The sequence below is a fragment of the Spodoptera frugiperda genome, chromosome 28 (genome assembly GCF_023101765.2).
Source record: "Spodoptera frugiperda isolate SF20-4 chromosome 28, AGI-APGP_CSIRO_Sfru_2.0, whole genome shotgun sequence".
Lineage (NCBI taxonomy): Eukaryota > Metazoa > Arthropoda > Insecta > Lepidoptera > Noctuidae > Spodoptera > Spodoptera frugiperda.
Genome location: NC_064239.1, coordinates 1203885 through 1221461, shown reverse-complemented (window position 1 = coordinate 1221461; position 17577 = coordinate 1203885). Strand labels below are relative to the sequence as shown.

General features: G+C 34.2%; 1 protein-coding gene across 21 annotated transcripts in view; it reads right to left on the bottom strand.

Annotated features, from left to right (window-relative positions):
* Positions 1-17577, bottom strand: part of LOC118264903 (CUGBP Elav-like family member 3-B) — a 628396-nt gene that overhangs the window by 514554 nt on the left and 96265 nt on the right. For all 21 annotated transcript variants that reach the window (XM_050705739.1, XM_050705723.1, XM_050705719.1 and 18 more), the window contains one exon: positions 8343-8425. In XM_050705739.1, the coding sequence (XP_050561696.1) occupies positions 8343-8425 (83 nt within the window). The remainder of the gene's footprint in view (positions 1-8342; positions 8426-17577) is intronic.

Sequence of the window (17577 nt, the reverse complement as noted above, 5' to 3'; positions counted from 1 at the left end):
ATAATCGCAACATTAAATCAGGAGCGTGTACTAGGCTTTAGGATGTGGTTTTGTAATGGAGAAAAATAAATGGTGTAGTTTTTTCTATTTTTCTATCAATTCGGTTCTAGATAATATTGGTGATGGTGTTCAAAATTAGATCTAAAATGGAATTGGTAAAAAAAAGACTTAAAATCACTTATCAAAGACGAAAGACAAGAAATAAGATATTCAGTTAATTTGGAAATAATCACTTCTTTGTCATGATAGAATCTCTCTGTTTATATTAATTTACCCACGCACATTCCTGACTAATTGATATCTAAAAAAAAATTTAATAGATAAGCGTTGCTACACATTGTCTGATTTCTTTCATTGAATCTATTTGCTTACTGACAAATAACTATACAGCTTTTTTATATGAAACGTAACAACATGTGTTTAAGCATGCCATAAAATACTTTATATTAACACCCTTAAATTGAATCATGTTAACACTTTCACTTTAAGATGGTGTGAAGAAGATCTTTCATTTTTCTGCTCGGATGCTATTTTATAACACATGTCCAAACTCAGGACATCCGTCGGCGCGTGGCCACTGTTTCTGTTTACGCTCATTTAGGAAATGTTCCGTGAATATATGATGTAATCATTTAATTTTATTATGACTGTATAATTTGCTACATCCGATGCAAATAGATGAGTGGATGTCCTAAAGAGATGGAAGTCTTAAAGCAAATTTAATAGTGTGCTAATGAATTAATTCTCAGAGATGGTTTGTAAAATTATGTATTTAAAGCTAAGATGAAAGAAAATGATCAAAATTTTAGACGAAACACGACATTAAAATTATTGTTTCATGGATATTGCGTAGGTATTACTAGAAAATACTGTAAACGCATTCTATTATGAGTAGGAGATGTATTTTTTTGCAGTAGAACTAACAGAGATTTAAGAATAAGTTTTAGAGATTTAAATAGCACACATAAGTATGTGGCTGGGCACATATAAGATTGGTGACACATTCATTCGTCTTATTACAATATGGCTGTGTGTATTCGAATAAATTCTTCTATTTACTAAAAGTACCACCTTTACACATTCCTAAATCCGTCCACACGCATGACCTGTTGCTATAACTGGATACATTCCAGTGTTTAAGTGAAATATAGTCAAATAAAGCCATTGTAGTTATCATTTACATTTTTCAATTCACGACCATTCGCTGCCAAGTGTGCGTAGCAAGTGAATTCAATTCTTAAAGTGGGGTTTAAAGGATGTTGCTTATTCCTTTGTTGTAATAGAAATTTATTACTGGACTTTTTAACTTGAGTTCTGTGTGTGTCTCGAGAGTAATTTCCTTAAGATTTTTTTATCTTAGTTTGAGCTATGTATCTTAAATATGTATATTTGTATCAATTTTAGTTTTTAAATAACTTAAGAGAGGGGACTATGTGACTTTATTATTTTATATATTTGATGGGTCAATGGGTGTTTCACCTCAATCCCTTTAGCCGTTTGGACGTGAAGGAGTAAGAAACAAACAAATATACAAACTTTCACATTTATAATATTAGTAGGATGTTATGGTATAGATGTCATGCTAACTTATCGGAAAACATGACACATGTCACCTTAATGTGACATGAGAAAGATGTCAATGTCAGAAAAACATCCACTATTCAGAAAATGTTATGACACGTACCTACTTCCTATTATTTATTGTTGTTGTTTATCTGGTAGCCGACATTAAGTATTTCAATTCTCAATCCTAATATCTTGCTAGTAAGGTTTAAATTCTTTCAATAAATCACGAAATTGCAGTTAACACATTCACAAAATTTGGTCATACATCAGATCTGTAATTGTCAAATCAAAGTGAGCTAGTTCGAATTCTAGCCCTTCATTGGTCGAGATTATTCTCACAACCAAATAATATGGCAGACCGCGATCAAGCTCACTTCAACTGCTTCAAATTGACAATTACAGTATCCTGTAAATGTCAATAAACATAAGCTATTGCCTACCAGATCACTACAAAACTCAGCCAAACACACGATTGCGTGAGAACCATCAGTCAAAACTTCAAACAATTACAAGGATTGAACTCAACAACATTTTTGAACATTAGTAATTCTCGTGGCTTTACCGGGCGTGAAAATTGTTGCCTTTTTTATTCAACGCTTTACGATTGAAATAAGCACGAATATTAAGGCTTTATAAGTGAAAATTTTATTGTTAGGTCGTGTCGTTATTTCTCGGCATTCAGGGTTGGCAGTTTGTGGGTTTATGCTGTTTTGTGTAAAGGAAAGCGAGAGTTGAAAGTTGCAGTGAAAAAGAGTTTAACTAGTGGGTTTAGTAATGTTTTTATAAGACTTTGCTTTGTTAGTGGTTATTGTTTTAAAGTGATAGTGAATAAAATATCGATACATTAAGAGTAAGGTGATGGTTGGTAAGACAAATTACTGCAGAATTTTTTCGGTTTTTCGAAAATTTCTCAGTAGTATCCGGTATATGGCAATAGGTTCATCCTCTATAACATGGGACTAATAACACAAATGGTGAAAAGTAGAATCCAATGCCGCAATGTGCATCTCTACATACCCCTTCAAAGCATTCCCTTAAAAGGCGTGATGATATGACGATGCATTTAAAGTTTTTCTAGAAGTTACGTAGAAATTTCTTCTTTCAGCAGTGTAGGTACCTATAATTATGTTTTTATCTGCACTACTCTAGACTAAATTCATTTGGAAATATTTTGTTGTTTAAAATTAACCTCATTTGTTGATATGCGTATATTTATTTGATCTATATCTTGACCAACATCTTGATTCACGGCATTTCTTTGACTTCAAGTCTAATGAAGAAGTGTCAGAATATAAAAGAAACGCTTTATGAGACGGAAATAGAACCCATTATTAATGAGTCGGGACAGATTGTTTGATGATGACAGTAATGAATGGGTTAGATTTGTTGCCCGCTCTCCAACAACTTGATACTCTCTTACTGAGTATAATAAAATGGTATATTTCGCCTATTTTCGCAAAAAGGGAAATAAAAATGTGTTAAGCGAAAAGTGTATATCTTATTTTGTTTCCAAAGAGCGTCTTGTCACTTATAGTAATATTAGAAACTGTAAAATGGCCAAGAATGTTTTGATTGACTAATCTAACGAATATAATTATTAAAAAACTAGCTTCTGTCAGCGGCTTCCCGTGCGATAAAAATATTCTATCTCACAAGTCAGCTCCTACACTGTCTGTATACCAATTTTCATCAAATTCCATGTAGTAGTTTCATCATGACTGACGAACAAACATCTAAACAAACAAACTTTCACATTGATATTAGGTATTTACAGTGATTCAAGGCATCTGCGTTATATCGATCTCGATATAAAAACAAAAGTAAACAGAGCGCTTTCTTCTACAGTATTCTATATGTTAGAATATGTCATTAAACATAATTGATCACTGATTGATCGTGCACATTAATTTAAATATTTAGAACCAGCTACACCGTATTCCTCACTCACTCTAAAAAGCAAGCAATTCCTTCAAATCTCTCCAACTACATCAACAACGTATATTCCCAGAAAATTCCACTCCGTACATCCTAATCCTTCTAGAAATTTCGACCAAACAAATACTAATATTAACAAACCATCCACGTTTGTGTGTGTTTGTATGATTTTACAAACTCCATGTACGCAAATAGCATAATATATGCGTTGCTATGTTCTCTATCCCTTGGAGATAGCTCGAAGCTACCGACTTCAATTTACCTATGAAAATATTATACGCCATTTTCTGTATATGTTTGTGAAATAGATTTTTGCGGTTTCAAATAGAGATGTATTATGTAGTATTTTTGTTGGAGACAGTGAAGGAATATTGTTGAATAATATATTGTAATTGACTTTGTAAACCAGCCGTACGTTTTAGGTTATGAGAGCTTGATATACTATATACACATGAAAGTAATAACGATATATCGGATATCGAAATTAATGTATACATTTTAGCTATCTCAGATTTTACTGAAGAAGATATCTGACCGGAGACAATATGTTAATACTACACTTTACTATTTACCACAAAAAGATTATTAAAACTACCTCGAAGATCACACTGCAAAGTTTCTGTATATAGTACTTATCACATTTTATACGATAAAGTATATTAATAATATCTTTCAACCTTAAATCCCTTTTTATTACAAAACATAACATTAAAACGTGAAAGATTAACAAAACTATTTGTAGGTATGATATATTTAGGGTCGACAGTCCCCAATATAGCTAATGAGAACTAATAACTATAAATTGTGATTCTATTTTGGGTTACCGAAGTAAGTATATAAATAAATGAAGAGAGGAATGGTAGCGTCTACTTTTAGGGCCGGCGGTCGATTCCATTTTCGGGATTAGTCATTTTAAGGTCATGCTGCTAACCTAGATTTTTTGCTTCAGATTTTTTACTTATTTTTGATCGATTGATTCCTTCGTTCGGTCAAGGATAAGTGCGTCTGCTACGCTTAAAGTTTAGGTGGATGGATTTTTTTTATATTTAGGGTAGCGGCTCAAAGTAGCAATTGGAAAGAGGTGATTTTTAGTCAGTAAGAACCTGACACTTTCTCACGTCTAACCTAAGGCGAGAAAGCCGTCGGATGATTATCCCTAGAGAAAAGGTAGTTATTATTTGTTTTTGATGTAAGTAAATCATGTACATAACCTGAAATGTGCCTCAATTATGTACATTAAAACATACCGTATTAAAACCATACTTCATGTATCGTACCATAAAACTATTTTTACAGTATAAAAATGTACGAAGCGAATACCGTACGAAGTTCGACCGGCCATAATATAAACAGAAGGGAAACGTTAAACAAAAAATGTTCATCCTGAAATTTTCTCCATAAATCATTGGTTGCGGTAAAATTTTATCTCAACGATTTATACTACCTACTTTTGGGTATAGGGAATATATTACACGACAAAAGATGTATAATAATATGAGATTTATGTCTGTCTGTCCTTTCGAAGATACGAATATTTGAGCTAGTACATAGTTTTGATGATAAATCATTATTATGCGTACCTGGGATTTATTTTTTGTAGCTACTGAATTCTTTCCTGCCCAGTTTTGCTATCGTACAACAATAGTAATAAGAGTTCTACGTACAAAAATTTGACATTGAAAAATTATATAGCATCAAAAAATAGCTTCGAATTTTCTAGAAGCTTTCCCGCTCTAAAGAAAATGTAATGTAGATGCAATTGTGTGAAACCGCGTAATTACACCACATGTAAAACGAGTGCCAAAATTGTACCGCGCAATAAGCACGCTTTGCATGCACGAATTCGCATTTAGTATGCACTGCTCTTAATATTGTGCTGAGTGAATTTCGTCGAGCTCCTAATTTTCGTTATGATTTTTATAAACATTTTTTCCTTATAGAGCTAGCTTGTTTGAAATTCATGTTTGCCTTTAAAATTACCAATAGCAATCACCATTACGTTGGCTTTACTGGCCTATGTATGGGATATTTTTTCTTTAGAGAAATTCGCGAGCGTCGCCTGGCGTCTCAACACGGTTCCACTACGCGGCATAATGCGAAAACGGCCGCACGCGCCCAATGTGTTAACCTCATTATTTATGAATGCTGTTATGGGCTCAAAATTTCTTACGCCTGAATTATTTAATCTGCTTTTCCATTACGGTTTCGCTAAAATGACACAATTTATATTCAGAGCGGACGCTCAGAACTCAGGAGTATGACTTTATGGAAAGATTAGGGATGAGATCAAAAATTAAAATACGTTACGTTCTCGTTCCGTCGCGTTGTGCGAGGATTGTTAGCGAGCGGGATGAATGGCGTGACGTGTACTAATCGTCAAATTACGTTCTTATAAAATATATGAGCGACTTATTTGAGATGGTTTGCCTAAATTGAAGGAGTGTTATTAACAAGAGGAGAGAAGATTTTAAAAGACTTGTCTTTTAGTTTTATTTTTTTCGTTAGAACATTACAATATGTATATGATACGTGGTACATACTATAAGTCCTTAGGGCGACTGCTTTTCGACCAGGGATTATGCTACTTTCCTGTGGATGCGTTTGGCTTCCACTAATCTTATTCATTGGTACATCTAGCATAGCATAAGTAGACGCGTACTAATTTAAGCTATTTTTTACTTGGAAAGATGTGTGCTGTGGATGCGTGCTATGAATGGTTTCCCTACTACGATACATTGCTTACTCGACCTGGGCACATCTTCTTCACATAACTTAGTATCACTGAAATCGGTCACATAGTTTTACAGCTTAGCTATTACATCCTCGTAGCACAGCTACATAACACATATCTGGAAAAACACTCTTAAAGTATGCTATCAGCTAATGTACTACTACTCTACTTTAAACTCTGTGTACAACAACATTCACTTTTTCCACGTACTAAAAAAACTATACTACAAAAAGCACTTCTATTGTAAACAGCTCTGTAAAATCTGTAAACGGGCCACTTCACGCGTTCCCAGTTCGTATCAAAACAGCTACGATATGACGTCACAACGTAGCAAGCGTCAGTACATTGTTGTTTAAGCACAATAGGTAATGTACGATAGAATTTACTGTTAATTAGCATTTTCGACAAAAGAACCAAGATCTTCATAGTTCAATGGACGTGTTTTATAAAATCGTGTTTGGTACTTGTCTTTTAATAATCAAAGAGCCAACAGCCAACAGGTTGGATCATTATTATAATATAAATATATTAAAAAAAATATATTTACCCATCTATTTTTCTAATGATATACTGAAGAGTAACAGCCAACAGGTTGAATCGTTATTATAGAAAAAAAAATATTTTTCTTTTAAAAAGTAAGTAAGCACTAATGATATACAGTTGTATAATATAAGTAAGCGAATTCGTACTAAGGGAACACCCTCACTACGTATTTGCTTTACGTTTACAGTAATCAAAACGACTGCACGTTCGGCGCTCTGATTGGCCGGCTCGAATAAACCAACCAACCAGAACGCCTGTCGTTTAGATTAACACTAAAGGTACAGTGTCCCATTTTGAAACTTTAGTTTTTAAATTAATATGTAAAAAAAATATGATTTTACTGCAGTTTTTTTAATAGATTAGCTACCATATTTTACAAGTCACACTTTTTTATTTTTTTGAAATAGCGACACCAGCGTATATTTTTCATACGTTTAATCCATTACCGTGATAACCTGTCAAAATTGTGCATGCATAACATCATAAAGGTTTCACCATGGTTAGGGTAGGTGTGATATTAAACCGTTCGATGGTCGGGGTCGGGAAGGCCACATGTGCAACTTACCGCGTTTTTATAAGCGCGCATATTTTAGGGTTAAGGAAAATAGGCGATCTATCAGTTGTGTTTGGAATATTGGATGTATTAAAGGGTTATGGTTATTCGGAAAACGTGTGAAGTGTTGCATAATGTGTAAGTTTATTTACACGAAAAAAAAAATCTACAGACCACATAATGTTTTTATATATGACTAGCAAACTCGGCGGAATCCGTTTCACCACCAATTATTTTTTGCGGAATTTTCTGTGCTATAAACCTTACGGAACCCAAGACCTTTCTAACGAATGCAAAACCGTGGAAATCGGTTTGTGCGTTCTGGAGTTACAGCGTTAGGAAGGAAAACTTGACTTATTTTTAAATTATAGATTTCAACCTCGAACTATGAGTTATGACTAAAAAAACCCAGCTGATTTTCATATCAGTATTTCGTTTATAATTTAAAGTACTTACAAAATTAGACTTAATTACCTATTCTTAAGGTATATAACTACTAATATAGAAAATGAAGGTTATATTATATTTAATTAGAATGTAGTAATAGAAGCATTTGTTTCGTGCTATACTTATTTAAAGCCGAGATGTTTAATAAACCACTAATCAGTATTCAACCTTCGTTTGTGTAAATTAATTTTGTTTTTAGGTAATAAATTATATTATGTACTGGGACTTTACTTCAAACGTGACTTAGATTAAAATTTCATAAATAGATTTAACAAATATATTATTAAGTTAGAGTTTAGGTTATGTTTACCTTTAGCCTCGAAAATAATTATTCAGTTTTCTTTTATTTATTTGGTCTTCTGGTCATAAGAATGACGACTAAGTACCTACATATTTATACATGCTATGGATATCTCAAAATCCATAGCATTAAAAAAAATATTGGAACACAATATGACTTAAACTTTTTAAAACAAATTATTCTTTACACAGTAAATGAGAATATTTTGATTAAAAATATATAAACGAGGTATTTAAAATATTTAAAATAATTGCACTAGCACTTACCCCTGGTAGTGTCCGTTTCTCATGGAGAGCCGTTTGAGCGCTGGATGCGCTCTCAGGATTGAAGTATGTTAAAAATGCACACCCTGTAACAAAGAGAATGAACTTTAATTTTTATGCATAATATATATTTTTATTTTTGTTGTAAATACTACTTTACTATGTACTTACGTAATAAGAGTGTAAATATGTTAACAGAATTATTTTTTTAATTAAAAATTTGTGAACGGTGGCTGCTACATTGTAAATCAGCAGCTTTGTCTAATGCAATAGGGTTTAAAATAGCGTAACGTTGTGTTTGATAAATATAATTTTTCTAGGAAAATTCCTAGTTTTGTTGGACAAATATCATTTTTCTATTATAATTCCTAAATATTGAAATACAATAGTATTTTACTTTTCTTTGTATAAAAGTCCTTAAGTCATTGCAATAAGACCCATTATCGAACCTAATAGAACAATTACCTCTGAGGTGCACACTATACATTATAATGTAGCCTTATATCATCATTGAATTAGCAATAATTTAGTTTACTGACAGTTAATTATCCTTGCTCCTGGGTATCACTGCTGTTGACAAGTGAGATGCTTGACGATTGAATTAAGTGTACTACTGAGGAAGTAATCATTGTATTGAGCATTTGTACAATGTGATTGTGACCATCACAACTGTTTCTTCTGACTTTCAATGGTCAAAAAAAATAAAAGTCAGTTAGTTAGAGCCAAAATTCAATAAATTACAGTTCAGGAGTATAAAAAATTGTATGTTTGTAAAAGCATCCACGATACAGGAGAAAATTCAAACTTGAGGCAAAGTTTTAATAAAAAAAAAACAGGAATTTGCGCACTTAATATCACAGGATATTAAATGCATAAAATTTAATTGTATCACACATTGTTTAATGTATCACTCAGTTTGTCACCCAGGACTGTCCTGACAGTATTTAAAAATTAATACTATTAGAAATATATTGACAAATCCATAGCTAGCTATACCTAAAATATTAGTTTTCAACCCAAAAACGAAATAACTTCCAATAAAAAAACATCAATACACTTAACATCACCCCATCCCACTACAAAAAAAAAATAACCAAACAAATACAATAAAAAATTAAAATTCCGCTGCAGTTTGTCGTTTCGAAAATGGCAGCTGATATGTGTTCGGATTACACTCAGCGTAGCTTTATTTGTAGGCGACGGTGTCTATCGAATAGAAATGAAGTTGTGTTATCGACGGTCCGATGGACGTAAGTGCAACGTGCTGAACTAGTTGAGGTGGCCATTGATGGAATTATGTTTGGATGTCAGTATAGAAACTGAGTTTAAAAGAAACTATTTGCTTGTCTTTCTTTTTGATGGTGGAAAATCATCCTTGTCTATCTTTAAGTTTAGTAACACAACTAAAAGTATACGTTTTAACTGAATTACAATCAGTTTTTCGGAACCACTTAACGTATTTTTTGGTATAAGCCGGTAAATCAGCAGACGAATCACGTGATGGTAAGCAATCGCCGCCGCCCACGGACACCCAAAACACCAGAATGTTACAAGTGCTTTGCCAGTCTTTTGGGGGGTTAGGAATTTAAGGGTTGTTATGAAATCGAGGGTTAGGAAAATTGAGAAGAAGGGAAATTAGGCCTCCGGTAACCAACGAAGCACAACGCAAGCTTTGTTTCACGTCTATTTTCCAGTGAGGCCATGGCATCACTCCGGTTGAGCCGGCCCATTCGTGCCGAAGCATGGCTCTGCCACACTTCAATGTTTTTATAGATATAAAAACAAATTTACACCAAAAAATAATTATAATTATTAATCATCATTAAACTGTCCTCATAAGTATAACATCTTAAATTAAAAGCCGGTAACAATGTAAGTGGGTAACAAAAGAATACTGTGATATTCTAAGCGTCACTTAATAATTTTGCCCAGCTCTGGGGCGGTGAAGATCGCAGTGTCATGTAATGTGTCCCAGCCATTTGTCTACGTCACATCTTAAAAGGACAGACTGCACGTTCTACGACTATGTGCAGTAAGTTTATAGGAATAGAGTTTTAAGTCCGATAAACGAATGTATATTGTATAGGTTTAGAGAACTTTGTAATGAAATTGGATTTATTTGTTTTATTAGAAGACTGTTTAATACTTGGGTATGCATATTATTTATTTCGATTAAAGATGATGATGATTACGTGAAGAGACTAATTTTAAGGTTCTCTAAGCAACAAATACTTTGAGGAAAGACAACAAGCAAGCATAATTAAACTCGAACAATTTAATCCTATAAGTATTCGTTTAATTGAACGGGCCGTGGCCCCAAAATTAACACCTAATAAGGAACCCCGAACGGCTCCATTACACAAATAATCTCAACTTCACGCTTTCTTTACTCAAATAACCCTCAACTCGCGAAATTAACAAATAAACACAATTCAACCCTACAATTAATACCCGCAATAATTAAAGTAGCGTCCCTACCCGTACCCGGGACATTTCTTTACGAAAATAAACGAAAGCCTAAGTTGGAGCTTTAAAAATTATGACTTGGCAACATCGAATGGACCGGAAATGTATAGGCGCAGGAAATGAACCCGTTAGCGCAATCCAAGATGGCGGCCAGGAAGCTGGGCAGCCGATTTATTCGTGTTGCTGGACCATAGCAGATGAAATACTCTATTATGACGTATGGTAATGTTGCGATGCTTTTAAAGGGTTAACAGAGATTTACAGTGTCTGCCAATACTGATTTACAATGGATTTGGGATTACGGGGTGCTAAGCCCTGTTGCCATTGTTCTTCGTTTAAAGCGAGTGTTTTGTTTGCGCTTGTATTATGTGCTGTGAATTTTCCATGATGTGCTTGTTCGAGTTTGTTGGTACAGTGATTGATCAAAGTGCAGTGTAATTGTTCTCGATTGTTGCGTGAAACTTTAGTTTGAATCAAACATTTGTTGTCGATTTTTTTATCTTGCCTTGGTACAAAAAAAATGTTAGTTTTTTTTTTAGTTTTTGTAGCATATTATAAACTTTCTTACTCAGATAATTTAATGTTTCCTAAACTATTTCTTAGGTACGATTTTGTTCTCAAAAGAATTGCTAGGTTAAGTAACCATTAAATGACTGCGTTCGGCGGTGAGTCATTATCTACCAATATAAAAGAATTAAAGACTAATACTTTGAGGTTTAAGCAGCAACATTGCAAAAATATACTTTCGACGATATATTTGAAATGTCGCCACTTTTAGGCACGTTTTATACTTAGAAATGACGTAGCTTTGTTTGCTTACACGACAAAGTAAAAATACTTGTCTAATAATTTTAATGACGTAACTGAGATACTGAGATATTATCATCCCAATAATAACCGCACAATTTTACATATCTAAACCTATCCTAACAACGTACTCTACCCATTTAGTCGATGTAATATGAGTCCCAATGCACGCAGCAATTCGAGATGCATTTGCAGGTTGTTAGCGATGACATGCCATTGACAGCTACTGTGTGACACACGTCATGGAGGCAGCCAATCAGGTGGATTTGGTTAGGGTATCAGGTATCTAAAACTGAAAATATTTTGGTGTGTTGGTATTTGTGTTTTGTTGGTAGTTTCTGTTTTAAAACTGAAGAGAATATATTTTTTTATCCTTCTAAGTATATAATGAAAACAGGAGTCTAAGCATAATTATATTCGACAATAATTATGGTTTTGTTTTAGTTATTTTATTGGTAGGTAACTTGTCAAGTTCTTAATTGTAGTTTTCGCTAGCATTACTGCCGAGAACAGAAAAGTATTTGTGGCTAATGGATCATTCGCAATATATATATATAAATTTTAAACAGTATATAATGTCAGTTATTTTTTTATTTGACATACCAGATGCCAGTAATGAAACTTGTTTTGGTGTACGAGAAAATATTAAAATATATGATAACTGTCTGAAGTAAATAAGTAGGTATTTTAGCATAACTTAGGCCAATACCCATAATAACCTAAGCTCATCCACGACCAACCTGCACATCTATGATAACACGATTTTGTATAAACCAATTGTAGCGTATCAAATAAGCACAAAAGCACGCGATTAGTGCACCGCGCTAATTTACGCTGGCCGGTCAAATTTGCATCGACGCCGGCCGCAACCTACCACAACCCGCTAATTAGTAGTTAGCCGCTTTTATTTCCGACCCAACGTTATCTAAGCCGCGGTAATCTGCTACTGTAACGCCCAACCCTGCCTATGCGGTTGAATGTACGGTTTTCGGTGTTTAAAAAATGTTGCGGCCATTTTTAGAGGCGTTGAAGGAAGGCCGTGGTAAGTTCAGTGGTTTCGTTTTAAAGTAATACTGATAAAGTTTTGTGTGGGGTTCGGAAACATGGTGGGTGTGGATCGTGGGTTAGCGTTTGGTTGTGTTTAAATGGGGATAAGATTGTGGAAGGTTCTTTATCAAACGATTTTATTTATGTTGCCCCGTTTGTTACTTTGGGTCAAAAGTTGTGGTCAAAATTTTACCACTTTTCTGACGACAGACTTTAACCTTGATGATATATATAAATTATATTGAAATATAATTTATTTTTTCACTACCCCTATTATGGATATCAACAAAAGGCATCGATTGGTAGAATATAGTTCATTAAAACCGCTTAACATAAATAATATTTTTTGTGAACTAGTCTTATGATATAAATTCGCGATATCTAAAACACTGAATTAAGATATAAACATTACTACTACGTGTAAATTGTACGAGTCTTATTATAGGATCCTAAAGAACTTACTAAAATTTTTAAACGTAATGTAGATGTACAGAGATTTTAAGAACCATCGTCTCACTCAAAAAATAAACAAGTCACTAACCTACTTCAGTAAGTTGACTTCGAAAACAAGAGACGTTGAAAGCAGTTTCATAGTCTTAAAATATAAAGTTTCCTCTTTCAAATAAACCTTGTGGAACAGGTAAACTACTGTTCTAATTAGTTTTCTTTGTGGCTCTAGTTTTGAATATTGCGGAGATGTAGTCTCATGGTAGAACATTAAATTACATTAAACTTCGAATTCAAAGAGTGATGTGATATAATCAATCTTTAAAGTTAAATATTGCACCACCTCATGAAAACTCTAGAAAACAAAACAAGAGTAGAAATCCTCATAATTATTGGCACTAAAATAAAAGAATCTTAACTTTATTCTAATGAGAATATCCCTAACTTATGAAATTCAAATCGTTAATGAGAAAAAAATCCGTGAAACCGAAGTCTCTACACTTGAGAAAAGTTTCCTTCCTCCATAGACGAAGTGAAAAGATGCAACGTTGCAACTTCTCAATGAAAAATATTCAATAAAAAATACGTTCTAACACTTTTTCGCTGACATTGAAAAAGGTGGCTTAAGAATTCGATTTAAGAGTTATTTCGGATTGTAAGGTGAAGTGAATAAGGTTGGTTTTTGTGAAGGAGTGGGAAAGTTCGCTTTCAAGTTTACATTGTTGGGTGAAATTAGTTCCAGTTGAATGTCAGAAGAGATATAAAGTGTATTCCATCTAGTACGCCGGTTGCGTGCCGGCCGGTTGCCGGTCTATTTGCATTGAAATGATCGGTCAGGAAGCCGATAAGATTGTCTATACTACAGTCAACAATTGTATACTTTAGGGATATTGGCTTTTTTATGAGGTTCACTCACGCTTTCAAAGTTTTTTATCTTTAAAAGTATTTTTCGATTATGGAGTCTCTAAACTAATGTCTTTGCCTACTGACAGAAGATTTTGCTTTCGTTAGACTGAGAACTGATATAGTTTCTTTTTCTGTTCTGAGATAGTATCAGTCTGAGAAAAAGTTTAGTGGAAACTAAGCTAGAAAATAACTTACAAAAAGAAACTTGCAAAATAACCAAATACCCAGTATTAAAAAAAGGCTTATTAAAAAGCTATGAAAAGGTTTCCCTAACCGATTTTATGAAAGGCAAAAAATAAAAGTACATTGCCCCAACTTCGTCCCCAAACTAAAAGATGAAAAGCGCAATCATAAACGGCTTTACATTTCTCCTATTAAAAGCGATGACAGCAAAAAATAGCAAAATTAAAAGTTCATAATACAGTTTTCTTTTGAAAGTAATTCGATCTATTTCGAGGCGAAGCCTTGAGGCGCGCCTTAGCTAAAGGCCCGATGGGTGTCTCGGGCGAAATTGCATTATCACCGTGTTTTAATTAGCCTCTCGCCAAGAAATATGTATAGATAAGTTTGTTAAAGTTACTGTGAGAAAAGTATGTCTTGTGTTCATACGTCTTGTTGATGTAGTGTTCTAGTAAATTAGAATGTGGAGTCTACTCTTAAATGTTGTATTTATTTAAGTCAAACTTAGGCTTTCTATGTTTTAAAATCCTTCTCGTCATTGATCTAAACATGAATCAATCTAAGTATGGAAAGCCATGCTTCGACACGAATAGGCTGACTCGACCGGAGTGACACCACGGCCTCACAGGAAATCGACGTGAAACAACGGTTGAGTTGTATTTTGTTGTGTAAGTTGAGGTTATCGGAGGTCCAAATACCACCCTTCCCAATACCTCAACAACCCTTAAATTCTTAACTCCCCTTTTGGGGTTAGGAGTATATTATAAAGGCTTCTATTACCTTTTACCAAAGAGTGTAAAACTTAGTCTAGACTTACAAAAGGAACTAGATTATCTAAGAATTCATTTCGCAACATTTTCTCACACTCCATAAATTCTCGTTGTAACCTTAACCTCGTTTGTCACTTTATACTCCATAGATTCTCATTCCAAATATAAAATGTTGCTCCTGTCTTGAGGGACTTCGTAAATATGTACATATAGATATACTGGTAGATGTGTATGTTTGTATGTGCTGCACGTGTATTTTATACTCTATATGCATTTTGAAAAGTAGAGAGCTAATCTGGTTAAATTCAGCTTTTGCTTGTTATGCTATGTATATTGTCCAATTTTATGGCATAAGCTGCCGGTAAACGAGCAGACGGATCTGATGGCAATGCCGCCAACGGACACTCGTATCACCAAGTGCGTAGCCGGCCTTTCAGGGGTAAGAAATTAAAGGGTTGTTGGGAAGATTGGGAATGTAGGTAATACGGCATCCGGTAAGATCACTCACAAAACGCAAGTACTATTGCACCTCGGTTTTCTGTGAGGCCGTGGTATCACTCCGGTCAAGCGGCCCTTTCGTGCCAAAGCATGACTCTTCCACACTTTTTTGTACTACTGGCCTTTTCAATGAACCTATTGGAGTTTGCCATATTATTTTAAAAAAAATACCTACACTATCTAGTATAACTTATCCATTAGTACCTAACACTAAAACAGAGATTCATTAACAGAGAATTAGCTCTAACTAACAAGCAAATAGGTGTTATATAAACACAAATTCAATAAAGCAACTGCACTAGAATCTTTAGAGGAGATTAAAACAAAAGTTGCAAGTAATAATTTCAAAGACACGGAATTAAGACACTTTGCCATTAGCACGTTAATTAATAGAGAATTCGTCGCTAAATTTATTGCCGGCTCCGGACTACGGACAAATGAGAAGCAGCAAAAACTGTTCGGGGATAATATTGTTCTAGTTATTCTACTGGAACTTTGTACATCATTATGTTATTATTATGTTCATGCTTGTGAACGGGTTGGTGGACTGGTTTATTTTAATCTATTGACGAATTTGTGCTTGACTAATCTAATGGTGTAATGTTTTACCAGTATCGTCATGCCTTTTACTCGTATCTCCGGAGAGATAGGTGGAGGTGCACATCGTAATGTCACTTTACAATGTAAACCCACTTTTCACCATTTGTATTATAAGCCACAAAATATTTTGCCCAATCCAGGAATCGAACGCAGTCGTATTTGCGACCACTCGACCAGTTATTTTTTTATAATTAATAGCTCTATCCAAAGTGAAAAGTAATATCTAAGTCACGCCCTATAATACTTAGAATTGTTACACAGCGCACGAAAAAGAAGCTAAACAATAAAGTTATTGTAATGAATTTAGAAATTTAAAGCAAGAACACGAATGCATTTCAACGAATTTGTATTTTAATAATTTACAAAAATCTTGGCATTTGTCCTTATCGGCATTCATAAATTCGTCGACAATACAATCAAAAGCAAATGCAGCCTTCCAAAACATCGCAGGACAGAAAACCGCTTCAATAAACCAAAAGAATTTATATCCTCGAAACTACACACGTTCGTGACACGACATTGTAAGCCTGTAATCTCATTTTTAATGTAAAAACAAAATTCGTAGCCAGTAAAATATAATCCACAATCTTGTTGATCGGCCGCGGGTCGTACGTTCATTTGTTTATTACCCTGCATCGTCCAACGGCCTAAACTTTTTCCTGGTCTTTTCCAACTAAATTCTTTCTTGGCAATTTGCACATAGCTACCTTGCTGTTTGCGTTTCCTTTCGGTGGCAGATTTGTTGGCTTTTTTACTACAGTGGCCAACGTTTTTCTTGTTTAATTACGTAATAATACAGTGGAGTCCAGAGCCCGGTGTTTTAGTGGGACTTTGTTTTGGATTTTTTTGGTCCGCCTCCCCGCAGATTGAAGTTTTGGCTATCAACGTTTTTGTTTTCCTTGTTTCCACTAATTTAATGTCTTTGATCTTGTTACAATCTAAATGAACGAATAGTTATTTTTGTGAAATTCTTGCCTCCTGCCAGCTAAATTGCAATTTTAGGAACAAAGATTCCCCAAGATCAAAATATGTATTGTATTTTTCGTACAATAAAACAGCTGGATGTTTAAAATAGGAGTGCTACAATAGTCCAGAAGAAGCTCAAAAAATGCGAAACAAAAAGCGGGTATCCGTACAGCGTACAGCGCAAAACAGTGGAGCTCGTTCACACTATAGTCGGTACAGTTTCGGGTGCGGGTTAATCCGCCGGTGGCCGCCTCGGGAATTAGTATTCTTCTAGCGTCCTCACGCGGAAAAAGTTGGACTTAAAAATTTGAAGTTGCATATTTTCCTAGAGCTAAAACTGAATGCTGGCTGGATAGAGATATCGCGAATGTGGAATATCTTGGAGCAAATAAAACGACTGAGTGAATTTGTTCTTGCAGAATTTTTGATGTTCTCAGGTCGATATTTGGATTTGAAATCTACTTCAGTCGAACAAGTGCTCAAATTATGCTCACGTACGCTAAAGTAAAATATGAAAGGATTTTATATTTTTTTTATTACAATTTATAATC